The 27987-nt window shown below is 43.0% G+C and overlaps 1 protein-coding gene across 2 annotated transcripts in view; it reads left to right on the top strand.

Moving 5' to 3' along the window:
• CPPED1 (calcineurin like phosphoesterase domain containing 1) overlaps positions 1–27987 on the top strand; it is a 108398-nt gene that overhangs the window by 64692 nt on the left and 15719 nt on the right. The window contains exon 3 of one of the 2 annotated variants that reach the window (XM_004438059.3): positions 11300–11722. The exons of the other annotated variant lie outside the window; for it this stretch is intronic. Within the exon in view, the coding sequence (XP_004438116.1) occupies positions 11300–11722 (423 nt within the window). The remainder of the gene's footprint in view (positions 1–11299; positions 11723–27987) is intronic. 2 annotated transcript variants of the gene reach the window in all.

The following is a 27987-nucleotide window of genomic DNA, read 5'->3' as shown; positions in this document are numbered from 1 at the left end:
AGTGCCATCTTAAATTTTGCACTCACTCTCCTCATCCTACTCCCAGCCCTGCCCTACTATGCTCTTACAAACAGACTGCAATAAAAATTCTTGTTTGTACATTTTTTTTTTGCACATACTATTGGGAAAATTCCCAGATGTGAAAATGTTGGGGTCAAAGTGTATGTGGGTTTTCAAATTTGACTAAAGGAAATCATTTACACTCCATCCAACACTATAAGAGAGGACCTGTTTCCCCATGCCCTCACCAACAGATTGTATTATCAACACTTTTTGATGGTTGCCAAGTGGGTGGGTAACACATCAAGAAAAACGTGGTCAAGCAGACTAATCGTTTAAGAGCTTGAACCTGAAATCATAGTCTTGCATCACAACGTAGAAACTCATAATAGCCCATAATATACACTCCAAAAATCTAAGCTCTTTTTATTACACTAGCACATACACTTTTCACTGCCCCACTTCCCAAAAGGTGCCAGGTTCTCTTTCCGACCTCTCTGCCTTCACCTTGCCATTCCCTTTGCCAGAAAAGCCCCCTTCTCTCTTCAGCAGGCCCTGATTCTTCCCAAATCTTTTGATGTTTGGTTGGAGGGCTGCTTCTTCTGGGAAGGCTGTCTCATCCCTCCTTGCTAGGTTGGTTATTCCCACCTTGTGCTTCCACAGTGCTCCCATCACGTAACTTCGTAACTTACGCAGTGCCATGTGGTCATCGCCTGTTTCCATGTCTGTTTCCATGGCCCGCTCTAGACTTTGAGCTCCATGAGAACAAAGATAACATCTTACTTATACTGGTATGGCCATGATCTAGCACACAGTAGGACAGCAGGTGTGTGTTGAATAAATGCCTAGCTGAAGACAAATAATTTCTGTCCTTCTAGCCCTGCCATGACTGGGGCTTTTAGATTTGGCCTCTGGCTTTGAAAGACCAGTGACTATATTTGGAGTTTAACTGTGAAACTCCTATTAACTTTTCATTAGGTTGTATATTTAAAATCCCAAATGGGACCAGAAATTTAGGGGCATAGCCACTGGTGCCAGAGTTCAGATTTAAAATGGAATCTTAAAGTAAAAAGAGGCAATCATTCTAAATAAGACCTTTTCAGGCATCTGACAGCCGAGAAACTCTAAACAGAAATGAATCATGCTCACTCCTTCCTCTGAGGGGACTTGCCAGTACCAGAGGTGAATCTGCTTATAACTTCCTGGAACTTCTTTGTCCATGAACATTGCATTGTCTCTTGTCGACGTTAGCCTTGAGCAATGTCTCGCATGTACCAAGTGCCCAGTAGCATTTTGTTGAATTGAATATTCTGCCATTATGTATGTGCACACCTTATAGTAGCACCAAGGGTGGCTCTAAGGAAGATAAATACCAGAGAGATGATCACTTTGGGGGGAAAATAATTTATGGAGGACCTTGGCCAGCAGTAATAATTCAGACAATGACAAAATATTTACATATTTTTCTCCTCCGTGTTTCCTTATTCAAACAGGATAAAGCGTGCATGTATTTTGATGGTCTCCTTTCTTCCCATTCCTAGTATCACAGCCCTGTTCCAGTGTCTATTACCTCTTGGCTGAAAACCATAAAATCACCTCTCTGACAGCCTTTCTCCCTTCCTGCACCTCCCTCTAAGTCATCTCGTCTGCCTGTGGCAGATGAATCTTCATGAGGACACAGTCCTCCTAATCTGACACCCTTCTCAGAACACATAAGGGCTCACACACCCTCACTGCCTCCTTCACCTGTGTAGTGCAGGCACACGGGTGGTTGGACATTATTTTCAGAAATACACATCACCTTCAATTTCTGGGCGTGGGCTGACCCTGCTGGGTCGCAGTCCAGTCCCAGAACAGCCTGCATGGTTGTAAGTGTATCTGCGGTGATAGAAACTCAAATAAGCTTCCCTAAAAAGCTATAAGCTTCTTGAGTGGTAAACCTTGATCTTAGCCCTCCTTGATTCCCAGTTACCACAAGCTGATCCTAAACTTCACAGAGAAGTTCAGGGGACCCAGAAAGCCAGAACAACCTTGAAAAAGAAGAACAAAATTAGAGGACTCACACTTCATGATTTTAAACTTACTAGAACGCTACAGTAATCAAAACAGTATGGTACTGGCATAAGGATAAACATTTAGATCAGTGGAATAGAATTGATAGTCCTGAAATAAATCCTCACATTTAGAGTCAATTGATTTCTGACAAGGTTGCCAAGACAATTCAATGGAGAAAGGATAGTCTTTCCAACAAATAGTGCGGAAACAACTGGATATCCACATACAGAAGAGTGAATTTGGACCCCTACTTCACACCATATACAAAAGTTATCTCAAAATGTATCAAAAACCAAATAAAAGCTAAAACTATAAAACTCTTAGAAGAAAGCATAGGCATACATCTTCATGACCTTGGATTAGACAGTGGTTTCTGAGGTTTAATACTAAAAACACAAGTGACAAAATAGAAAATAGATAAATTGGACTTTATCAAACTTGAAAACTTTTGTGCTTCAAAGGACATTATCAAGAAAGGGAAAAGACAACTCACGGAATGGGAGAAAATATTTGCAAATCATATATCTGATAAAGGACTAGTATCCATAATATATAAAGAACTCTTACAACCCAGTAATGAAAAGGCAAATAACCTAATTTAAAAATGGGCAAAGGATCTCAATAAACATTTCTCCCAAGAAGATATACAAATGGTCAATAAGCACATGAAAAGATGCTTAGCATCGTTAGTTGTTAGGTACGTGCAAATGAAAACCACAATGAGATACTACTGTACCCACTAGGATGGCTACAATCAAAAAGACGGAAGATGACAAGTATCGTCAAAGATGTGAAGACATTGGGACCCTCATAGATTGCTGGTGGGAATGTAAAATGGTGCTTTGGGAGACAGTCTGGCAGTTCTTAAAATGATTAAACATACATTTACCATATGACCCAGCAGTTTCACTCCTAGGTACATACACAAGAGAAATGAAAACATACATCCGTACAAAAACTTGTACATGGATGTTTATAGCAGCATTATTCATAATAGCCAAAAAGTAAATACAACCCAAATGCCCATCACCCAATGAATGGATAAACAAAATGTGGTATATCTGTACAATAGAATATTATTCAGCAGTAAAGGAATGGAGTACTGATACAGGCTACAACATGGATGAACCTTGAAGTTAGTCACAAAAGACCACGTATTGTATGGTTCTATTTATATGAAATGAAACAAGAATTTTTAAAAAAACCCCTTTCTGGTGCTGTCTTTTGTTTTCTCCATTTTCTTTCTTTCTGAGAGTGAAGAACTTAACTTATGCCATTGGCCTTGTCATTTGTTTTATATTTGTTCCTATTAAAATTATATTTACGCTTACTTACCTAACAAGATCTAATTTTAGTGCATTTGTGATTTCTTAAATGTCTTGATTGTTTTCCTGATTATAAAAGTAATTCATGCTCATTATAAAAATTCAAACTTTACAAGATATTGAAATGTTTTCTGTCATTCCATTCTCCCAGAGATAATTACTATTAATAGTTTGTCCATAGTTTTCTAGAAATTTTATCTCTGAATATACTAGCTCGTTGGTCTGTTTTCAACAGAATTATATCATACATACTAGCTCTTGCAACTTCTTGTTTTCACTTAACCTCCCTCCAAAGCCCAGCTCCCCAAGCCTTGGCAGCAAATATTTACTATCTGTTTACTGTATGTTTATATTATATATTTATACATAAGTGTATATTTATATTATACATAAATGTATATTTATGTTATACATACTTACCTGTTTTTTATTCCATAGTAAAACACACCATCATCTCTCTACTGACAAACATTTACGCCATTTCAGATTTTTATATCTTCTTAATTAATGCTGCAGTGAGCAGCCGTGTTTTGCACATTTGTGTGTATTTCTGTAGGATAAATTCTTATAAATGGAATTACCGGAGCACTAGATGTAATGAGTTTATTAAGTTTTAAGTTGACCTTTCCTAATTGCCCCCTAAAGGAGTTTTAATCTGTGATCTTAACTGTTTAGTAGATGCCCTGACTTGACCTGTTTCCAACCTTCAGGAGAAGAAGGGGCACCACTGACTGTGTTTCCAGAGACCGCTTAGGGCTGGCATTGGACGTTCTTGTCTTTGGCATGTTTCACCCTCAGTACAAGGGTCTTAGCATTGTGCCATCAGTTTGTCTATCTTTCTGCAGTGCGGTGTGGCCTCCAAATATCACAAGCAAATTGCCGTGGAAAGGTGAGCTGGGTATTCTGCCTACCTATGTGCTAGGGTGTCAGCACGCACATGTGTGCTGTTTTTCCTGTACAGCTCAGGGGGCAGCACCAGCGCTGAGAGCCAAGCTCCCTGAGAATAAGGAGAATGCAAGGGAGATCTAAGATGACCTGAGGTCTAGCTTCCCTCTTCCTCTGCCTTTTCCCTGGGAGGAGTAGGGTGGGAAGAGGGTTAGGGTGAAGGGAAAGGAAACTGAGCACGTGTTACATACCGGGCACTTAAATGCATGATCTCATTGATCTTACAGCATCTCCATCAGGGAGATGATAAGATTTCCATTTTAAGGGCTGGAGAACTGAGGCTCAGAGGGTAATGTGCCCAAAGGACACCCCTCAAAAGGGCAATCTCACATCCTCTGCATCCAGAGCCCACCTGTGCTTCCACTGAAATGCCAACCCCAAAATATAAGTAGAATCATATGGTATTTGTCTTTTTGTGACTGGCAAATTGTCCTCGGCATCATGTCTTCAAGATTCATCCATGTTGTAACGTGTCAGAATTTCCTTCCTTTTTAAAGAGAAATAATATCCCATTGTGTGTATACACCACATTTTGCTTATCCATTCATCCATTGATGGACACTTGGGTTGCTTCCACATTTTAGCTACTGTGAATAATGCTGCGTGAACATGGGTACACAGATATCTCTTCAAGACCCTGCTTTCAGTTCTTTTGAATGTATACCCAAAGTGAAATTGCTGGATCATGTGGTAATTCTGTTTTTAACTTTTTGAGGAACCACTATACTGTTTTCCACAGCAGCTGTACCATTTTATTCTACCAACAATGCACAAGTTTTCCAATTTCTATACATCCTTACCAACACCTGTTATTTTCTGGGTTTTTATTATTATTATTGTTGTTGTTGTTGTAGCCATCCTAATGAGTGTGAGGTGGTATCTCATTGTGGCTTTGATTTGCATTTCCCTAATGACTAGTGATGTTGAGCATCTTTTCATGGGTTTATTGGTCATTCATATATCCTCTTTGGAGAAATGTCATTTCAAGTCTTTTTCCCACTTTTGTATTGGGTTGTTTGTTTTTGTTGAGTTTTAGGAGTTCTCTATATATTGTAGGTATTAATGCCTTATCTGATATATGATCTGCAAATATTTTCTCCCATTCTGTGTATTGCCTTTTTACTCTGTTGATAATGAATTTTGATGCACAAAAGTTCTTAATTTGACTTTTTTTTCTTTTGTTTCCTGTACCAATACATCAAATTTTATATTAAAAAGAGCTTTCAATTTTCACCTCTAATCTGTTTCTTCCTCATTCTTTTCCATGTGAGTAAATGACATGACCAACCTCCCATTTGCTCAGATGTCTGGGAATTATTTTTGAGTTCGTTTCCTTCATGTAACCAGTACAACAAGGATTCTTCTTGTTTCTACCTCCTGACTATCTCTCAAATCCTTCTATTTATATCTCTAATTCTTCATTGGTAGTGTATAGAAATACAATTGATTTTTATATATTAACCTTGCATCCAGCAATCAAGCCAATCCGCTTATTAGTTCTAGGAGCCTTTTTTCTTTACAGATTCTTTAGGGTTTTGTATGGAAACAGTCATGCCTTCTGAGAATAGGCAGTTTTATTTCTTCTTTTCCAATCTGTATGCTTTTTCTTTGTTTTTTCTTGCTTTATTGCACTGGCTAGGACTTCCAGTATGATGTTGAATAGAAGTGGTTGAGAGAACATCCTTGCCTGTTCCCAGTCATAGAGGGAAAGCATTCAGTCTCCCCTGCTAAGTGTGATGTTAGCTATAGGTTTTTTGTAGATGTGCTTTATCAGGTTGAGGACGTTTACTTCTCTCCCAAGTTTGCTAAGACATTTTATCAATGTATTTTAAGGCTATTCTGAAAACAACAAGATAATAATCTCTGCCGCAATGACTATTGACAGTAATAAGTTACATGTTTAATGGTATCACATCATATTAAAAATTCAAAGTCAATGAATAGGGGGCCAGCCTGGTGGCATAGCGGTTAAGTGCGCACGCTCCGCTGCGGCGGCCTGTGGTTTGCAGGTTCCGATCCTGGGCACGCACCGATGCACCGCTTGTCAAGCCATGCTGTGGCGGCGTCCCATATAAAGTAGAGGAAGATGGGCATGGATGTTAGACCAGGGCAAGTCTTCCTCAGCAAAAAAAAAAAAAAAAAGGAGGAGGAGGATTGGCATCGGATGTTAGCTCAGGGCTGGTCTCCCTCACACACACACACACACACACACACGTCAATGAATGATATAAATCAGTACTTTGTGATTCTCTTCATAAAGTTTTTACCTCCTGGTTTTATTTTAACTCATTGCATTTAAAAATTTAAAAAATATATTTAAAGCACATCACAGCTTTCCACACTGCCCCGTCAGTCCCATCCAGAGTTCTCCTCAGGGGGCGGCCCGTGTGTGCTGAAATCGGGCTCCCTGTTCTCTTGCTGCCCATTCTCAGCAGATGCCCCTCGTCTACCTTAAAGACTCACCCAGAGCAACCCTTCTCTTTCCCTCTTCTGAGTCATTTCTTGCAATTTTTCTTCTTTAGCTGAAGTCCTTTCCCTTCCTTCCCACCTCCCTTCCTCTCCTTTCTGTGAAGCGCAGAGCCCCACTTGATCATAGAAGCTCCTGGAAGCTCCATCCTTGTCCAGGTTCCCATTTTTTCTATTCCTCATGCTAGTGAGGTTTGGCTTTGAGCTTTGAGTTCTCATACATTTTCTTCAATACTATGACTTTTTTAGGAAGCTGTGCTAAGATGTGCTATAAGCTGTGTTCATGCTAAGGAGATATTCATATTCTGACCCTAAAGAAATTCTGATATACACAAATGAGAGCTTGTTGAACATAATGCACATGTTTTCATTAAACTTAGCTTTTTGTAGAATTTACTCCTTCTCTTCTAAATTCTTACCTAAAAATCATTTATATCCTTGGGGAATGTCTTCATTCCTTCAGAAATGATTTGTTGATTGCAGTGTGCACACTGTGGGTCACTGATAAAAAGGAAGAATTCATTACATTCAAGTGTGGGAGTGGAGGGAAGACAGCTAACATTTTTGCAGACTTATTTGTACCAAACTCTGGAAATCATTATCTTGGTATAAATCCTCACAGCCGCCTTCTGAGGTCTGGGGATTATCATCCCCATTTCACATATAATGAGACCAAGGCTCAGAGGAACCAGATGACTCACCCAAGGCCACACGACTTGTAAGGGGCAAGAGCCAATGACCAAGCCCCAGGTGTCACGGACCCCACATCCATGCCATGCCTCCACATGAGGGGTATAGAAAGTTCTGGAAAAGCTGCATGAGAGACGTGCAGCTTTGAGGGGATCAGGGAAGATGGGGTTCATGTTTTTTAACAGATTATTGGAGGATATTTGTGACTTCCCCAAAAGTAGCATCCCTCTGAAATTTGGAGACAAACATCTCATGACTCTGTACAATTCACAGCCCTTCACTGTAGATTGCTTTGTAGACAAAGTCTCCTTTCCAAGTTTTGAGTAAGCCTTTCTTTTGAGGTGCTCATTTTTAACTTTTCTGGGTACGGTCATCAGTTACACGAGCATTCCCTGGGTCTGCCTCAGTGTGTGAAGCGTCATGATGAAATGCACTCCGAAAATCCAGAACGGGAGACACTGCAACCCAGTGGGTTATGAAGTCCTCGTCCTGTGGATCAACCTGGTGGTTGAGAGAAGTCATCCCGGAAGCTAGGACCGCAGTTTGTGACCAGGACACTGTAATGAGAGATGGCACTCTGGCTGGAGCACCAAGTTCAAATCTCAACTGCCCCACTGGTTGTCAAATTGAGTTAATACACATGCAGTGCTCAGAACACTGCCTGGCCCGTAGTGCAAGCTTGGTAAGAATTAGCTGTTACTGAGTATCAGAAAATCCCCAAGTCAGCATGAATGGAAAGAAGGGAACGCTAGGAGTGGCTTTGGGGTCTTTTGGAAAACTGGATAAGGAAAGTAGTGGTGAATTAGCCTTGGTCCACAGAGTCCTTTTGAGATGGTTTATCATGTTCAAGGCCGTAAAAGATTCATCCTCCCTAAACTCACAGTATATTAACAAGGGAAAAGAACCACCCAACAGGGTCTTGGAGGGGATTATGTAAATCAACACAGATGCCCACAGATGAGTTTGGTTAAAGAAGCAACATCAGTCAATTGCATCTTTGAACCAGCAGCCCCAGGGCCAGCCCAGATCAGCAAGGAGGCAGACACTGGCGGTAGGCAAACTCCTAGCACCACAAGGGAGAAGCTTCCTGGCCCCCAGTGCCAGGAAGGACTCGGTTCTCTCCTCACCTGAGCTCCTGCTCTGGTGCCAGCCTCTCCCAAGCAAATTCCATGCATCCCAGAGATTGAGATCAGCTGGAAATGAAGCTGCCTGACTGGCTTCCCCAAATCTTTAAAACTGTAGGATCCTGGGGCTAAAAGCACTTTTTTTTTAACTTCAAATTTTTTTAATGAAAATAATAGATAAGCTTGGAAAAAGGGAGGAAGAAAGGAAGGAACTTTTAAAATGTGGTGTAAAGAGATTTAAACCAAATGTGAAAGTTTCCTTCACTTCCTACTCCTGTTTCCCAGATTTAACCAGAGTTAACAGTTTTCTTTATGTCTTTAGAGAAGTTTTATCCATAACTGTATGAATATGTATAAGCCTTTTTTATTTTTATTTTTTTGCTGAGGAAGATTCGCCCTGAGCTAACATCTGGGCAATGTTGGCTCCAAACATCCTCCAAAGAGGAAGATTGGCAGATATCTTCCTCTTTTTGTATGTAAGCCACCACCACAGCATGGCCACTGACAGGCAGGTGGTGTAAGTCTGTGCCTGGGAACCGAACCTGGGCTGCCAAAGTGAAGCACGCTGAATTTAACCACTAGGCTCCCGGGGCTGGCCCTGTTTAAGCCTTTTTTAAATTTGTGTGTGATTTTTTACTTCTCCACTTCTTACCTTCTTAACTTAATATATATTAAAGATCTTTCCACAGCATCATTATAGATCCATCTCTTTCTACTTTTATTTATTTTATTAGGATTAAATATAAAAGTATTTCAGTGAGATATGGAAATTCTGAACTCTTATGCATCTGACAACATAGCTAAAGTAAATGAACACGAAACTTGGCAGAATTACAAGGAGAAATGGATCGACCCACAATTACAGTGGCGACTTAACCAAGTCTTTCAGAAACTCACACAAATCCGTAGGCCAAAAGCAAAGAATAACGACATAGGAGATTTGAATCACACCGTTAACAAATTTGATTTAGTGGAAATATGAGGAACTCCATCTTCAATGGTTAGAGAACACACATTCTTTACAAGCTCACATGGGATGTTTAGAAAAACTGATGCACACTTGGCTGTAGAGGAAATCTCGCTACTGCTAATCTTGTAGTCATAATTTCTGAAATGGTTTTGTCTTTTCCTTGTAGTTCTTTCCTGAGTTAGTTCTACGAGTTCCTGTTTCACATCTGCCTATTTTTAATGACCATCCAGACTGAATTCTTTTATTTCTGCTTTATGGTCTTTTTTCTTACCGTAATTGCTTTGTAACAACTTTTTTCCTTCTTTTTTAACTCATGATGGGAATGGAATGTTGGGTGTAATTGTCGTCTGCTTATGGAAGGATTTTTCAGGTGAGTTTTCCTCGTCCCTGCAGAAGTTGGCTGCTCTTTTTCTTATGCTATCTTTGCATGATGCTGAGCTTATCCCTCAGGACTGACACGGTGCAGGAATTATGGCCCTTCCCCACTTTGCTTTACTCAGTAACGCCTAAGAACAACTGATACAGATGAGTGTGCCTCTGTAATTCACTTGACAAATTATCTGACTCCCCAGTTTGGAGGGAAGGATCTGTGTCTCTTTGGCTCATAGTTCATCCCAGTAACTAAATCAGTGCCTTACACGTAGTGACTGCTCAATAAATATTTGTTGAATAAATTAGCATAGAGGGGCTCAAAAAAACAGATCTGGAATTGAATTGGTCATTTATTAATGGTGTTTTGTTTTGTTTTGGTGAGGAAGAGTGGCCCTGAGCTAACGTCTGTTGCCAATCTTCCTCTTTTTGCTGAGGAAGATTGGCTCTGAACTAACATCTGTGCCCATCTTCCTCTATTTTGTTTGTGGGGCGCCGCCACAGCATGGCTTGATGAGCGGTGCGTTGGTCCCCACCCGGGATTCAAACCTGCGAACCCCAGGCCGCCTAAGTGGAGTGCGCGAATTGAACCACTACGCCACCAGTAATGTTTTAATACATTATTACAGGGAGTGTGGAAGCCAGGAACCTGAAGGAGGAGAGTCCCCACATACTGTACAGCTCTTTGTCCAAATAATCATCTTCATACTGAATCCCTTGTGCCAGGGGAAATACACTTAATGTTCAGACATTGATCCCTGGCACTCTTACACACTATTAGTGGAGTATAAAATGCTTCCTCCCCTGTATGGGGGGTGATTTGGCAAGATGCGTGTGCCAATTGATCTAGCCATTTGGGTGTTAAGAATTTTTCCCATAAAGGTGCTCACACAGTCTGCAAGGCCATGTGTATGGTAAGAAAAACTTCAGTTGCCCTCAGTTTGGGGCTAGTATACAAAGCTGGGTCCACACACCGCAGGGGTGCTCATGATGACCCATTGAGATGGGGCTGAAAAGTTACAACTATTTAGATTTATTTTTCATATAAATAAAAGATAGCATTAAGCTTCACTAATATTTAATATTAGAATGACTTTACACCATCACTCAATCAGCAGTGTTGGGTCAGATGTCCACTTAGACATTGAATTTCCAAGGCATCCTGAGAGAAGGACAGTTCCACTCCAGGGGACAAGGTTCCCACCTCACTTGTTGATTCGCTTTTAACATATGAATACTTTCTGCAGTTTCCATTTGCCTGGTTGAGTGGATTTCTAGATTATTCTCTCTTATTTTATGTTGGTAAATGCATGAACAGCCTCGGCCATTTGAGGACATTACCCTCACTTTTCCAGGGACACCCTGGCGGAAGGAGCAGACGGAGGACCTGCAGCGGGTGCTCAGGGACGTGAACAGCGAGATCCCGCTAGTCTTCGTTAGTGGCAATCACGACGTGGGCAATGTCCCCACCCGGGAGACCATTGCGGAGTTCCACCAGACTTGGGGAGATGACTATTTCAGCTTCTGGGTCGGGGGCGTCCTGTTCCTTGTCCTCAACTCCCAGTTCTTGTACGATGCCTCCGGGTGCCCTGCCTTGAAGCAGGCCCAGGACCAGTGGCTGGACCAGCAGCTGAGCATCGCGGGGCAGCGGAAGTGCCAGCACGCCATCATCTTCCAGCACATCCCACTGTTCCTCGAAAGCATCGACGAGGATGACGACTACTTCAACCTCCCCAAGTCTGTTCGGAAGGAGATGGCAGACAAGCTCTCCAAAGCAGGTAGTGGCCCAAGACCCCAGGTGTCTGGGTGGAAGGGTGGTCTGGAGAGGAGGTTTCTAGATCCTTACCCTGCCCCTTTTCAGCCTGGCAAAGGGGAGAGAGAATGGGGCTTTGGACAGAACTGGGTTCTGATCCCGGCTCTACCACTCACTGATGTCTGGCCTTGGACAAGCTGCCTAGCCCTTCTGAGCCTCAGTTTCCTCATCTGTAAAGTACGATTAGCAGAAGTAGCTCTCTCATAGGTTGGTTGTGAGGATTAAATGAGAAGAGGCCTGTAAATCATTAAAGCAGCCCCTAGCCTACCAAGTACTAAAGTTGTGGTAGCTGCTCATAGCTGAGGATGGGGAGCCCTGCAGGGTAGGGGGTTATGGGGGGGGCTGTCTGAGTGTGGCTGTATGTGCCCCGGGGGAAGGGAAGATGCCAGGGGCATCTTTTCTCATTTCTCTGAGAAGCAGGAACTTACCCAAGAGCAGATGATCTTTAAGAGCCAAGCTTCACACCTGTATTAGATATAACCTAGGAAATCCTGGGATGTGGCTGTAATGGGCAGGTCCTGGGGCCTCATCAGTTTTCCTGTAGTGAGGGCTAAGTTCTCCAGGATCAGGAGAGAGAAAGGTGTTTAGTCTGATCTTCACCTGCTGTAAATTTTTAGCTAATCATACATATGACATACGCGCACGCGCGCACACACAAAACGACGACACTCCATTTGCGGAGTTCTCAGCTTCCGAAGGCGCTGTGTGCAGCACTAGCCCACACACCTCGCTTCTCCTCCTGGTGGCACCTGCAGTATTCCTCTCTTGAAAAACGGTGTGTTCTCAGCCAATTCCCTGAGTTACCAGTGACTTGACAGGATTCCAATTTTGACAACTGTTGTCTCTTTTTTTGGTCCTAGTGCCTCCTTTCAGATCTTTCCAGAGTGTACTTCATCAAACTCTTCTAAAATTTAAATATATTCATTTATTTGTTAGGGGGTAGAGAGAAGGAGGTGGCCTGACCCAGCAGCAAGCATTCATTAAAATAAAAAAAAGATTCTGACACTCTTTTTTTCATCTTTGAGCATTAAATGTGTTCGCATTTCCTTGTGAAAAGTACAATAGGCCCTTCTGTGTTTTTGAGACATTTTACAAAAAGCTTGCATAATTGGAGACATTTTCCAACTGTTCCATGGAGATGAAGTTGGAAAACTTCTATTAAGGCCTTTGAAATTTTATGCCATGCTTGAGTTGGTGCAGAAAACCATTTTGATGACAAGGAAATGAAGTGTCAAGATGGCATCAGTACCACCATGGAAACTATTTTGTAACAGAGAATAATGCCAGAGAGAACATTTAATGCCACTGAAATGATTCCTTTCATATCAAATGTTAAATGATGCAAATGCCCCCTCCCCATGGCTGCTCTCTGTTCTCTGTTCTTGTCAACCACATTCTTGAGTGGCATGTGGTTCTGGGTCTGCCATCGCAGGATGGAGCACGTGCAGCCCAGGAGCACTCCCAGATATCGAGACCTGTAGACATGGATAAAGAGAGAGCCCACAGCTCTCACAGGGCATCCTCGGGGGAAGCTTGCTGCCCACCCACCAAGAACCCCAGAGGGTGACATTGTATCCAGGATGCACCAGCCACCTCCCCTGTCAGGCCTGCAGCCCTGCAAGCTCAGGAATGGTTTGTCAGCACACCCAGAGCTGGTCTGCGTCTTAGAGGTGGGCTCCCATTGCCCCAGCTCAGAGTGGTATCTACCACCAGAATGCCAATTGATTCATTTAGAGCAAGACTAAAGCCCTCCCCTCAGCCTCAGCAGTGCAGTCTCTTCCTGTAGGCAGAGTGACATGGGAAGGCAGATTATAATCAGGAGGTTGCTTGCTAAGCATGAGACAGAGCAGGGAAGCTGGTTTCCTTATTCCACTCCTAATGGCATCAGGCTCTGGAACTCTGATGGATCCATCTCCAGTAGGGCCTCCTTGCCCGGGAAGACTGATATTTCATGTGCCGTTAATTCTACCTTGTTAATGTCTCTCCAGCCTGTCGGTCACTTTAGGCCACCATTGTCTCTCATCTGGGTCAGAGCAACAGCTCTGAGTTGGTCCCCCTGCCCCACTCTTGCCCCATTCCAGTGCATTCTCCACCTAGCAGCCAGAGAGGTATGTAGCTCCACAACCTCCACCCTTCTGAGGCCTCCTCGCCCCCAGGGGCAGGCCAGCTCCTCACGCTTCTCCATCATCTCTGCCTCTTCCATGTCACCTGGCCAGCACCTCAACTGTGACACCTTGTGTATGAGGTGCCCCCCCCAGCCCTGCCCCACTCCAGGTTCTCTCTCAGCTTTCCTTGATCCCAGAGGATTTCTAAGTGTCGACTTGTCTGAATTCTCCACTAGACTCTCGGCTCCTTGAAGGCAGAGACACTGTTATATTCATCTCTGTGTTCGGGAGGCCTGGCTCAGGTTTTAGCTCACAGTAAATGCCTCATCAGTATTTGTGGGATGAATGAAGGACTGAAACTCTCTGACTCAGGCTCCTTCCCTCGGTAGCCAACTGACACAGCTCATTTATTTGTTTGGCACCCACTGTATGCCAGGCACAGAGTAGACCAGGTCCACGTTCTCACGGAGCTCCTGGGGACAGCCGTTCCCTGGTGTGTTCCGAGTGTCAACACACGTCACACAGCCTCAAAGTCCTTTGGTCTTGGGTGAAGCCACTTGTGTGTCTCTGCTGTGATCCACATACTGGCTTTCCAGGTTCACCCAGCAGTCGATTTCTCTCTTCCCAAGTGCCTCTCCAGTATTCCCACCATACCTACTTCATGCATGAGAAGGCATCCTCTTCTTGGCCACTGGCCTTAGGATCTTGGCCTAAACCTGCTTAATCAAGGAAAACCAGAGAGATGGGGGCCCTTCCTGCAGTCACCTGTCAGTTTTAGTGGCTTATCAAACCGGGACCTCTGCTTAATGGCCTTTCAAACCCAGAACAAACCACGGGCAACATCAGGAAGAGGCCCAGGTCAGATGTGGACACAGCTCCATGGCAGGCTGAGTGGCCTCCTTGGTCTGGAAGCATAGGTAGGTGGGCTCTCATGGGGAACGTGTGCTCATGACTCAGTATGCAGAAGACTGCTCGGGTCACGGCAATGTTATTTCAACTCATTTTAGAAAGCCAGCAGTTCAAGTGACATTTTGTAAAATTCATTAACTTAAAGACCATGATAAAATTGGGGGTGATGGTGGCAGATGGTATTTAATACTGCCTCCGGCTTTTTTCCCCCACAGAAATATTATTCCCTAGTACTAGTTCAGTCTCATTTATCTCCTTGTGCTAAAATGCCAGTACTCAAAAATATGTCAAAAGCTCATCAGAATATCAGGGTAGCTTTTAATTATGATAATTGTGTTGTTATAAAATATCCTTTTAAAGAGCACATCCCTCCTCAAACCACCATGGAGGTAAAACCCAGCTTCCTTCCAGCAAGCTTAATGAATAATTCTAAATCATTGTGTGGGCTGAATAAATGATTTCATGACGAACATCAACAATCATCTCACATTGTTGCATTAATTTTTTAAATGGGATGAGGTAGATGAGGAGGAGGGGTGTTACTATACAATGGGCCACCGTGTGTGAAGGGGTGCGTTCTGTGAATCAAAGCCTGCGAGCTGCCAGGCTCAGGTTTCCCTAGAAACGGATGCATTCTGTTTCTACTTCTGCAGCTCAATAAAAAACCTTCTTTGTATGATACAAAACGTTGTCGATAGCCAGTACAAATAAACAGTTATCAGGGCAGGACAGAGGCACAGATGTGAAGCAGCACCGTTATTTTCTGTCTTCTTTTGCTCTGCCTGAGGATAATCAATTTCTGCACCACGGGATGCAGAAATTGGTTTTCCTTAATTCACCTGATACCTAGTTGGAGTTGCAAAGACAGCTAGTAGGTAATGAAATATTGGTTGAATCTGACCATTGTCTCCTTCCCTCATGCCTTTTTCAGCAAAAGGTTAATATGTGACCTAGTTAATGTGGATTCTAATTTGAAAACTCAATCTTCAAAAACAAAAGTCTAGCTCTTTAACTGACCCTGTTTCTCTTGATGTCTTGATACCTTTTCTTTTTTCCATTCTCAACAGAGAGATTAGAACTGTGTAGTAGAGAGCCCAGGGCACGTTTGGCAATTATGAAAAATTCTAATAAGTTGATCTTTCCTGCAAAAGCTAATGAGTAATTTCACAGAATTATAGTTTTATCTCTAGTATTTATGCTTTTTTAAAAAAACTAGAGAGAGATCTTAGTCTATGGTTACGGTTTTAGGATTTCAAAGTTGTAAAGAACAAAAAGGTCAGGTTTCCACTTTCTGGGAAAATAAAACATGAGGTCCTACTCTAACGTCTTACTGCATTGTATTGAAATTATTTGTTTCCATCCTGATTCTTTTAAGAAATGCAGTCCCAGCTTTGGTCACCTCTCTAGGCCCAGCCCCTAGCCAAGACTCACGTAGTAGCCCCTCAGTAAGTAAATATTGGTTAAATGGAATTGAATTAGACTTGATTCAAATCTACTTGTTAGTAGAATCATAGGGAATGTCTGTATTACCTGTGGATTGGTGTTTACCAACTGACTTTTGGGTGGGAAATGCATCACCTAGAGCAGGGGTTGGCAAACTTTTTCTGCAAAGGGTCAGACAGTAAACATTTTGGGCTGTAGTCTCAGTGGTGACTACTCAACTGTGCCTTTGTAGTGTGAAAGCAGCCACAGATGATACATAAGCAAATGGACGTGGCTGTGTTCCAGTAAAACTTTATTTACAGAAACAGGTGGTGGGCCTTCCAGCCATGGTTTTCTCACCCTTGGCTTAGAGAAATATTCCCATGACTGTGTGACGCTCTTGCTCCCTATGCACTATGCATACGTCTAATTCCAGGATGCTTCTGGTGACCCCGCTGTGACTCACTGAAGGGTCTGCCCAGAACGAGCCTGAGGTTGCTCAGTGGAGGGCGTGACTGGTGAGGTACATTCCATTGGAGGCCCGTGATGTGATGGGGGGTGTACATGGGGACACTTAAAATCTAATACTTGAGTGTTTGTTTAACATGTGTTAGAAAAAATATAACTAGCTCATCAATTTAAAGAAAAATATTAGGTTAATAATAGTACGGATAGTATGCAAGTAGGGGAAAACTTGTGAAGGTGGTGTAGGGGTGACGTGTTCGCACTGGTGGGATGAGTGAGGCCATGTAACATGGTGAGTGAGCAGACAGCCTTTGGCTTTGACAGACCTGGATTCAGATCTTTTGGTGCTATGTGGTGGCTTCACATGAGCTGTGAACAGCTTTCTGCCTTAGTTTCCTCCCTTGTTAGATGCAGGTACTCATCCCAGCCTCACAGGGTTGGTGTGAGAATCAGATAGAGAGAAGCATGTCTAAAAGCACTCAGCACCGTGCCTGGCACGTAGTGTGTGCTTGATTAAGGGTTGTGTGTTGTTACATGACCCTGGACTGTGTTGTGAGCCCACAGCAGGCAAATTTGCTTTGGTCGGGATCTGGCTTTATCCTTTAGCTGGAACAGTGCTTCTCCCCCGTGGGGTGCTGGCAGGAGGGGGGCAGGATATTCTTGTGGGGTTGGACATGAGCATCTCCAGGTAAGGAAAGGCATGTCGAATTTGGGGATGTGCCTGCAGTTTGCTACCATAAATTTATAAATTGAGAGGGGAAGGAATTAGCAACTTTTTTCATAATACAAACTATAGGAGTGAAACTAGGCAAAAAACCTCTTGGCTCCTGGGATATGCAGGAAGATAGACTGTAGTCTCAGGGAGTCTGAGATTTTTCAGAGTGGACAAGGAATGTTATTTTTAGTTTTATCAAAAGGGGGTATTTGTTTAAGGTTGGGAAGCGCTGAACTGGATGGAAAATTCCTATGAAATTTAGTGATAGAATTTGACTCTTCCTTTGTTTTTTTAAAGTACATACCTCATCAATTAATGTGTTAGTAAACACATCTTTGAATGCATAATTTCATAGTCGAATCAAGCAAATGTGTCCACAGGACAATGGCAGTCATCTTACAGTGCCCTCTGTTTAAAATGCATTTTAAAACACTTAGTGATTCTTTTTTTAACCAACTTTTAGGTGAGAACTCACAGGTTTTTTTTTTTAAGCATCCGTAGGATCCCGAGTCTGTGGGGGCATAACAACTTGAGGAATTTTCCTTAATATATATTAGATCTTGAATTCATTTTTTCCAGATTTGGTCTGTTTTATGTTTTGATCAATTCAATAAAACATCACTTTCACCATTTGACGTCTGCGTTTCATTCACTATAAACCTAAGACCAACTGCCAAAGCTACGTCAGGCGTGAAGTGATGGATTACATTTCTCACTTTGGAGGTGTCCCTAACACGTGGGCTAATTAAAGTTAAAATCAAGTCCTGATGGTAAATATTTATAAATTGAGAATCTGGAACGTGTAAATGTGTGCTGCTGGTTCCCAAAGTTAAGTCAACATTTATTCATTCAACAAATAGCACAGGCCCTGTGCTAGGCACTCAGGACAGGAATGAACAAAACAGATAGCGGTTCCTTCTCTGTATTGTAGATCACTCTCAAAGTAAAAGTTAAAAATCTTGTTGAAAAATCCCATTGCAACATTTCAAAAAGGAGCCACAAGTACGTGGGAAACAGCAGTGTCTGTTTAAGTTTATGAAGTCAAAATATTACATCTTCTCTTTTTAGGTCATGTTTTAAAAATAGCAATTAGTGTTGTTTTCAAATGAGCAGTGAGATTCCTTTGTAAAATTGAAATATCCCTCGCTTAGCTAAATAAACAGTTTTCCTATACTAGTTGAAGGTATTTTTGTTTTTTTTTTTTTGGTGAGGAAGATTAGCCATGAGCGAACATCTATTGCCAATCCTCCTCTGTTTGCTGAGGAAGACTGGCCCTAGGCTAGCATCTGTGCCCATCTTTCTCTACTTTATATGTGGGATGCCGCCACAGCACGGCTTGATAAGCAGTGCATAGGTCCATGCCCAGGATCCGGGCCCGCGAACCCTGGGCTGCCAAAGCAGAGCATGCAAACTTGACCACTGTGCCACCAGGCCAGCCCCTCAAGGTGTTTTTTATTTACTGTACTTGATTTCATTTAAGAGGCATTTGCCCCCACTATGTCCAACAGTATAAGTACAAATTTGGAATATTGCTTTGTAAAAGAAGCTAGAAATTGCTTTAATTTTGTTTTCTTATTCTACTTAACAAAAATGTTTGCATATTGCTTCATTTGGGAGTAAAAGAGTGGCACCCATTTGAGTAAGGCTCCTAGCGCAGACATGGAACTTCGTGCCCCTCGTCACAACCCTGAGGATACGGTGACACTGTCTGCAGTTTAGGCAAGAAAGCTGAGCACACAGGAGAGAGGAGCAGAGGCTCTCTGCTCCTGAGTCCATTTTAAATTTAGATTATAGACACATAAGAGGAAAGAATTGTTCTTAAACGTCTCCTTTACAGAAGGCACTATCCTACGCCCCGTTGGCAGTCCGAGTAAGGAGTTGCCTACTGTCACGCTGCCCAGGTAGAAGGGCCGTGTCTGGGGCAGGTGCGATGCTGCCTTAGGCATGAGCCTCCCACTGAGTCTGCACTTCTGTCTCACTCAGGGACTGTGACCTCACTTCCTCTGTGGTACCACTGTAGGAAGATGGAGCAGTTTTTCTCCTGAAAAAGGCAAAAGATGAACAAGCTTCTTGAGAGCCACGGCTCATGTTCAGTTTTATTATTACTCACATTCTTGTCAGTGGCTGCTGTCATTGTCACCACAGCCTCCACAACAACCCTACAAGGTGTTGGCGTTCTCTCCATTTTACTGACGAGCAAACTCAGGTCCCAGAGGCTGAATCGCTTGTTCAGGTCACAGAGGTGTGAAGCAGATACTAATGTCTCAGGTTTCTGTGGGATTAGACAAGGTAATCCAATACCCCGACACAGTGTCTGGTTCCTGGTAAGTGCTCAGTAGTGGAAGTGCTATTCATATCCACCTTACTGTCATCATTATCGTTATCATTATAAAACTATTTGAAATGACTTAACACTAGATAAATTGATGTGTAAGGAACATATTTCCTCTTTTTCCACGCGTCCATACCTCTGACCCATTGCTGGGTTGCTGGAGTGTTGCCAGAACTGGAACCCAAGTCTTTCTGACCGTCTTCTTTCTACTACTCCTCTGCCCACCACACTGGGGTCCCACGTCCCAGAGACAGCCCCATGATGTGCCACCAGTGGGTACGAAAAGCCACAGGGTAACCAGCTTCCTCAAGTATCAGCTTTACTCCATAAGCCATTTAAAACACAATTAACATTACATTAAATAATAATAGTGATTACCACTTATTAAATACTATACCATAGGTACTATTGTCTGATTTTATAGACGAGGAAACCGAGGCACAGAGAGACCAATCAGCTTACACAATTACACAATTTCCCTCATATAGCTGGGAAGTGCAGGGCTGGGCTCAGTCCCAGGGCTCTGGCTCTGGGGCCTGGCCTCTTCCCACGTGGCTGAGCTGTCGGGATAGTGAGTGGAGTACACAGTGGGTGTGGGTGTTGACAGCAGGATAAGAGGAGCCAGGCCTGCCTGTATGGGGGCAGGTCCCGCCTGCTCCCCCACCAAGTCCACTTTCCACCTGCCCTTCTTAAGGGGCTGCCTCAGGGAAAGAGCTGGTCCAGCCAGCCATGGAGGCTTGGAATGGGAATGTCTGAAGGGGTCTGCTGAGTGTGGGTCCAAGGAGTCCACTCAGGGCATGGAATTCCCCTCTGGCCTCAGCAAGCAGCAATTTTTCTTTCATTATAGGCCTCTCAGTTCATCCTTTCATCTTGAGTGTGTGAATTGTGCCTTCTACACACAAAGTTGCTGTTTTTGATGTTTTCTTGAAACTGGAAAGGATCTATACCATCCCTGTAGACTCTCTAGCTGGCTCCCCAGGGGTACAAATTCAGGTGGGCTCTTTACCTGAGGATTATGGGCACCAGAAAAAGCTCACTTAAAAAGTGGGGACCGTAGCTCATAGAAAATAGGGATAAAATAAAAATAAAGGTTGGTTTGAGACGTTACCTTGCAAAAAGAGATAAAATTATGGCAAAATTAAAATTATTTCAACTTGTATTTGATAAAATGTTGGTTGTTACTGCAAATAACGTGCCTGCTCTTAGAATGAACAAAGAATGAATCAGGTGTCAGCTTGGTTTCCTTGGCCAAAATGTTGAAAATAATTGTCTGGCGGCATCCTGCACTTGACATCTGATGTTGGCAGCAGCATCACTGAGGGTCGTTTTGTAAGAGAGAAAAATATTTGCAGGTTCATCAGTTTTCCTAAAGGTCTCTTGCTGAATCCGTCAATAATCTGATTATTGCCCTTCTCAGGAACTAACGTGTCTGTGTTTACTCTGCCAGAGCCTTATTTGTCGATGACTTCCCCGTAATTCCAGCAGTTCCCTAGTGTTACTTTCATTGGCTTTATGAAATCCTGCATCTTTAGTGTGATTTGTGATTTAACACAGAGGTGCCTCTGCCTGGTTGCTCACGTTAGGGAGTTTTGAGTAGGGGCTTAGTTTATAAGTAATCCATTCGTTAATGTTTTCTTGTTATTAAGAAGTTCCTTCTTTTCATACGGCTGAGATCGTATCATATGAGCATTTTAGAAGCAGAAGATTATGTCATAGACAGTATTATCTTGTGCCATTAGCAATGTTCCCCAAACCACAGATATTTTGTTCTACATAGACATACCATGTTCCTAGATCTCTTGCCATTATTAGACGTTTAAGTTGTTTCTACTTTTTCTCTGTGATGAATACTACTGCCATAAACTTCTTTGTGCACAAACAGGCCCAAATCTTAAGATAAAAAATGCCTGCACATTTTAAAATTTATGAAATGAGTACCTGAAATTGGCCTTGGTAAGGCCCAGTGTGACCGAGAGTCATGTTTTGCTGAAGAGTTCAGCATTCTATTGGCAGAGTTACTGGCACTCTTGACTCTGGGATCGGGTGCTTTTCTTATTGTTACATTCATCTTTGTATTTGTGGACACTTATCACACATGTTCTCTGCATTTGGAAATGGGGGGAACAAAGATTAGTAAGTGTTGGTCCTGTCCAGAGTCTAGGGGGAACAGTCAGGGAAGGAACTAGAGGATTACAATCACTATAGAAGTCTCAGAGTGGGGACTTCATGACACTTTTGAGATGTATTTTATTTTATTTTATTATTATTTTATTTTTTATTTTATTTTATTTTATTTTATTTTATTTTATTTTATTTTAATTTTTTGTTTCTTTTTTTGGTGAGGAAGATTGACCCTGAGCTAACATCCGTGCTAATCTTCCTCTGTTTTGTATGTGGGTCACCGCCACAGCATGGCCTGACAAGTAGTGTAGGTCTGCACCTGGGATCCGAACCTGCAAACCCCAGGCTGCCGAAGCAGAGTGTGCAAACTTAACCACTATGGCACCAAGCCGGCCCCCAAGATTTATTTCAGTGTTTAAGTTCCTCTCTCCATAAATCATATTTGAATATATGTAGGTACTTTGCTGGCTACCTATTTGAGAGGGGCATGGTTGCCCTTAAGAGCGTGTGAATTGTGTGGTACCTGTTGCTGTGGACGGCCTCCACATCAGGGACATTTTGTCCCTCCTGCCCTTCGCCTTCCTTTCTTCTTCCTTCATTCTTTCTTTTGCTTCTTTTCTTTCCTGTAAATTCATAACGTCATTTATTTCATGGCTGTGTCTTCATGAAATCACTGCATTAGGTGTTAGCTTTCGGTGCACCCATTCCATTAACTCAGTAGACTGGGGGTTGCCTATTCTGTGCCAAGCCCAGGTTTCATGGCAAAGTCTGCTTTCAAGGAAAAGACATCTTTTTTGGGTGATTGTTCCATCAGCCCATAGAAGCATTGTGGTCAGTGTCCCCACTTCCTGTCTCATCGAGATCCCTGACCCTCTGCAAAGGTGCCCATTCCTTATAAAGGGAAAGCCAAGTGCCTCTGATACCACAGAGGGCAAAGGGGACTTGGGCTATAATTGTATAAAAATTACATAATTGTATTTTCTCCTTTCTTAAAAACTGTGAAAGCAGATCTTATAAGATGTTAATATTTGTTATCTGTGGGTGGTGGGAATATAATTGTCATATTTTTGTACTCATCTGAACCTTCTACGTTTTTCAAAAAATGAAAAAAAGAATAGTAGAAAGAATCCCTGTAATGAAGTCTAGGTCAGGGGCTTGGCAGATTGTTTCTGTAAAGGGCCAAATAGTAAATATTTTAGGCTTTGTGGGCCAAGAGGCAAAATTGAGGATATTATGTAGGTGCTTATATAAACCTAAATGTAGCTGTATAAAAATGTATCAAGCATTCTTAGCTCACACATCTTATAAGCAAATAGACAATGGCTATGGTTTGCTTACCCTTGGTCTAGGTACTCAAGATCAATGACCCTTGATGCTGTATTTAAGGATAATAGTTACAGAGCCATCACTTCTTTTCAAAGAATTATGACACTTAGCATTTTCCACACTTCATTTCTTCTAGCCACAAATGAGAGGCTAAAATCTAAGGTAGGAAAAGATTTTCTTCCTTTGTTTTTGGCTGACCATGTTTTGGGTGTTTTAATAACTCACACTCTGCCCAATGTGTGTTGTCTGTTTCTCAGTTTCCTAATTGCCTCCGAGTTGTCATCCAGTCATGGCCTAAGGTTCCCAGGCCACTTTGCTCTCCTCTGTGCCGGCACTGCCTTGGCTCCATGCCTTGGTCCTGTTGACGCATGATGCTTGGGAAAGCAATTTGATAAGCAGTAGAAAGGATGTCTAGAAGATCATTGACAAAAAACACTCCGGTGGCGTTCTCCTGCACCCCACCCTATCAAGGAAGCTTCCTGGGACCTCTTAGAGAGCAGGGGAATTTTGTAAGAGCTTCCAAAGGCTGATTTTATATAGTGTTCAAAAATAGATTATTGGTGACCCAAGAAAGAGAGTTACTGTTTTGAAAAGTATAGTATAGTTTTAGTTCCTTTTGGCTTTACATAACAGGAAATTCCAACCCGCCTGGCTCTGACAACAAGGAAGTTTATTATCTTGTGTAAATAGAAGGCTGGGAATAGTTCAGGCTCTCAGCCCGGTAACTCAGGGACCAGGATCCTGCCTTGATCTTGATTCTGCCCCACACACGCACCCTGCCCCACGTGGCCCTTTCCTTCTCAGGTGACTGCCGTGGTTCTGGACATCACATTGAGACTTGACAACCACCAGAGGCAGAAAAGGGACTTTTTAAAACAAACAAAACCTTCCCCAGGACCCCCCAGCCAGGGTCCTCCCACAGCTCCCAATCCAGCCCTGGGCCACAGACCCTTTCCCAACCCGTGAGTGCCATAGGAAGAGAATTGCCGCTGCTGCCTCCATCCTCGTTCTGGGGATGCAGCCTCTGACCTCCTAGAGCAGGACATATCCCAGAACAAAATCAGGATTCTTTTAGCAAAGAGAAAAAGGAAAGGCATGGATATCGGGAGACAGCCAGCATTGTCTCCCACGGCAAGGAAGAAAAGGCCCACGTTCACACATTATTTCAAAAACAGTGCCGAAAAGCACTGTGTCCCCAGTATGCAATGGTGAGCCTCCATTCGGGGTAAACACATCGTCTCTGCAACTCACAACAACTCCATGAGGGATCTATTGTCATCCGCTTTTTAAAATCGAGGAGACGGGTGTTCAGGGAGGTAAAGTAGCTTGTCATATGGCATTTAAGTAACAGACAGGATTCAAAATCAGTGCTCATTCCGCTGTCTCTGACTTCCACCCTCTTGTAATTCTTTTGTAATATCAGAAAACACGGGGACTCTTCTTTTCCTTAGATAATATTGGCAAAGTGGGAAGTTTTGAGTTTCTCCTTCAGGACACCTACTAAAATATAGCCATATATTCATACATGCATTCACTATCTATCCATCCATTCATTTATCCAACAGTCTTCTATAGAACAGCAGCTCTATTCTGTTCATTCTGGGGATAGATATTCAGTTAAATAGATTTGGTCTCTGCCCTCACAGACCAGTAGGGGACACCAAGGTGGGAACAAGACATCACAGGGCAAAAGTAGAGGAACGTGCAAAGGACGGGAGGAAGGAGAATCAACCTCATCCTGCTCGGCCAGGGATGTTTTCCCGGAGGAGAGGAGCAAGCAGGCTATTGAAGGATGAATAATAGAGTTCATCAGGAGATGTGGGCAGGAGGAGGGCATTCAAGACACAAGGCAGAGCATGGGCTGAGGCCAGAGCCACAGAATAGCCCAGCGTTGGGGCTAGAGCACTTTTCCCTAGCAAATTTCGTCTCAACATTCTGCAAAACATCTCCCTTCTGTGGCTTTCCACCACCTCTGTCTACCTCCCTCGAGTATTTTTGGATGGATTTCCAATTTGATACATGAACATGCCGTCAGTCAAAACAATCTTTTTAATGAGCCTCTTGTCCTGACAGCTGTGTTTAAGATAGGGCATGGAAACCGGGTAATGGAAATCTAGAAAATTGTCCATTCTGGACTGAAACCTTAATGTGTGCCCCACACTCCATCTCACATGCAAGCCTGCCATCTTTTTTTAAAAATAAAGAGGAAATTATGAATAGCGAAAAAGATGTAATTTGTGCAAATAAAAAAAGGATCTTCTGATCAGATACTTAGAGAAGGGTGAGAGGAAGGTATAATTATTGAGCACCGCCTGAGTACATCACAGGCAGCTTCCAGCCGTGTGACTTTGGCTCTGAGTCTCACTTGATCTTTGAAGTGACCCTTGGGGTGGTTGATATTAGTCCTACCTCCCAAATGGGGAAACTGAGGCTCAGAGAGGTTGATGGATATGCCACGCTCACACAGCTTGGCAGTGGCAGACTGAGGTTCAAGCCCACATCCCCAGACCCCAACCTCAAGCTGCCACTACTTTTCTGGCAACCAAATGTTAGTATTAATAAAATACAGCTCTCCTCTTGCGTATTCCACACAGGGTTTGAATTGCCAAGTCATCAGGAAGGGAAAATTAAATTAAAAAGTTGAGCATAGCCTCCCATATAGAAAAGAATAAGGGGAAGTGAGTCTGAAGGTTCCAGGGGCGTAATTAATCCTTGAGTCCAGGGCAGGACGCTCTCCTTAGGGACTTCTGCGGCAGAACCACTTCCATCCTGATTAAGCTGCAAATGCACAGCCCTGGTGTTCTCTGGGTCACTTCTCTGCCATTGAGAATTGTAGTTTCATCCCCTTCTCCCACCTTCTTGTAGTTCAATTAAGAGCCTTGAAAAAGGGAGAATATCATTTTTGTTGATTATTGAGGTGAGGCAAGAAAAGCATAATTCACATGGCTTTTTTTTAGGGGAGGAAATTAGGGAAAAAATTTTAAAAAGAAAGAAAAATCTTTTCTGGTTATAGAGTATGAGTTTGCTTTGGGTGAAGGTCATTTCATTTGGTCATTGGGCCATTACTTCCTACCCAAGCAAAACAAACAAAAAAAGAGAGAACCCCAAGAGGAGGCTCTGATTCCTTAAGACAAGCCAGATGTTTCACATCACGTGGACTAGACATCTGAACAAATGCCTAGAGTGAGCAGATGTTTGCATGTTACTTAGCGCCCACAAGAGGAGAAGCATGAACCCAGGTTTCCAGCAGTGGCCCAGCCCAGGAACACTTGTCTCATGGTAAGGAGGTTGTCATCAGCCTTCCATGGCTACTCATGTCCTTCAGAAGATAGGGGCTTGGCTCCTGTAGGAGATAATGCACCCCTCAGCCCAGGTCAGGTCACGCAGAGACAGGGCTGCTTGGCCTGAGTGCTCTGTGACCTGAGAGAGTCTCTTCTTGTGCTAATGGTCCTGCAGCAAACAGGGACAGATGGGCTCTCCCCTGAGACCCTGCCGTAGACCTGGGCAGAGAGATGCCTTCCTCCCAGGAGCGGTTGCTGCCCCAGGGCCCCAGGGCTCTCTGAGAAGCTGCACTAACTCTGAGTGTCCCCATGTACCTGAAAGGCTCTGAACCCGCCTGACCTCCCAGTTTAAAATGTAGAATGATCATCTGACAGCCTAGATTTTATATACCAGAAATACAGTTTTCAGGATTTTGTAGGTAGCTCTGAGATAGAGATGGCCTGAGTGGAACAATTAAAAGATATGGTGTTCAATGAAGGAAAGCAAGTTGCAGATCCATAGATAGCATATCCCATTTTTGTGCAATTATATATATTTGTATACATGTGTTTCTCTGTTACTGTTAGTGCCATCGAGTTGATTCCGACTCCTAGGACCCAGTGTACAGCAGAGCGGAACCCTGCCTGGTCCTTCCGCACCATCCTCTCCTCTTCAGGCGCTCTATCAGACGAGGCTCCTCTGCTATTCATAGGGTTTTCTATGGCCAAATTTTTTGGAAGTGGCGGGGCTAGGTCCTTCTGTGTATTTCTATAGACCTATATCTAATATCTGTATTATTAGTACACACATTTCAATTATCTGGACAATACACGCTGAACTCCTAAAATGAGAAGAGAGATTTCCCTCCCCCTTTTTTTTATGCTCTGTATTTTTGCAACATTTGATTTTATTTTTAGCAAGCATCCATTGCTTTTTTCTTTTAACTGTTTATTCAGAAATATTTTCAAGCTTGCAGAAAAGTCGCAAGTAAAAATAACACCTATATACCCTTTGCCCAGATTTATCTGGCATTTTACCCCAATTGCTTTATTTTTTTTTATTATTTGCAAGAGATATTGCAAATATATATATTTTTCTGATCTCTTTGAGGGTAAGTTGCACGTATCACTGTATATGCGTTTTTCTCTTTATTCCCATAACTTTTCTTGGCAGTCATTCCGTATCAGTTCCTGGAGATCCTCCTCATTCTTCTCTACAGCTGCACCGTGTGTGCGTACCGCAGTTTATTCAGTGGCTCTCCTGAGGCATGCATTACCTTTGAAGGCAGAAGAACAATAAAGATAAATGGTGGAAAAAAATTTAAAAACCACTGAAAAGAGCAGGCTGAAGCTCTAGTGGAAAGTCTCTGTTGTTTTTAAAGTGGGCGGGGCTGTGGGAGAAGTCAGGTGGCTGGTGAGCCCTTGGGCCGCCCCTCGACTCACGCGTGGAGTGACAGGCGTCACGAGGTCCACTTGCCCTCTGTAGGCCGGGGTCCCCGGAAGCAGAGCCTGAGACGGGGGTTGGAGGGCCTGTGAGAGAGGCTCTCAGGAGCAGGGAAGTGAGGACGCAGGACA

Source organism: Ceratotherium simum, chromosome 26 (genome assembly GCF_057802395.1).
Source record: "Ceratotherium simum simum isolate JZ-2026a chromosome 26, ASM5780239v1, whole genome shotgun sequence".
Lineage (NCBI taxonomy): Eukaryota > Metazoa > Chordata > Mammalia > Perissodactyla > Rhinocerotidae > Ceratotherium > Ceratotherium simum.
Note: the sequence above shows the minus strand (reverse complement) of the source record. Positions and strands in the feature narration are given on the sequence as shown.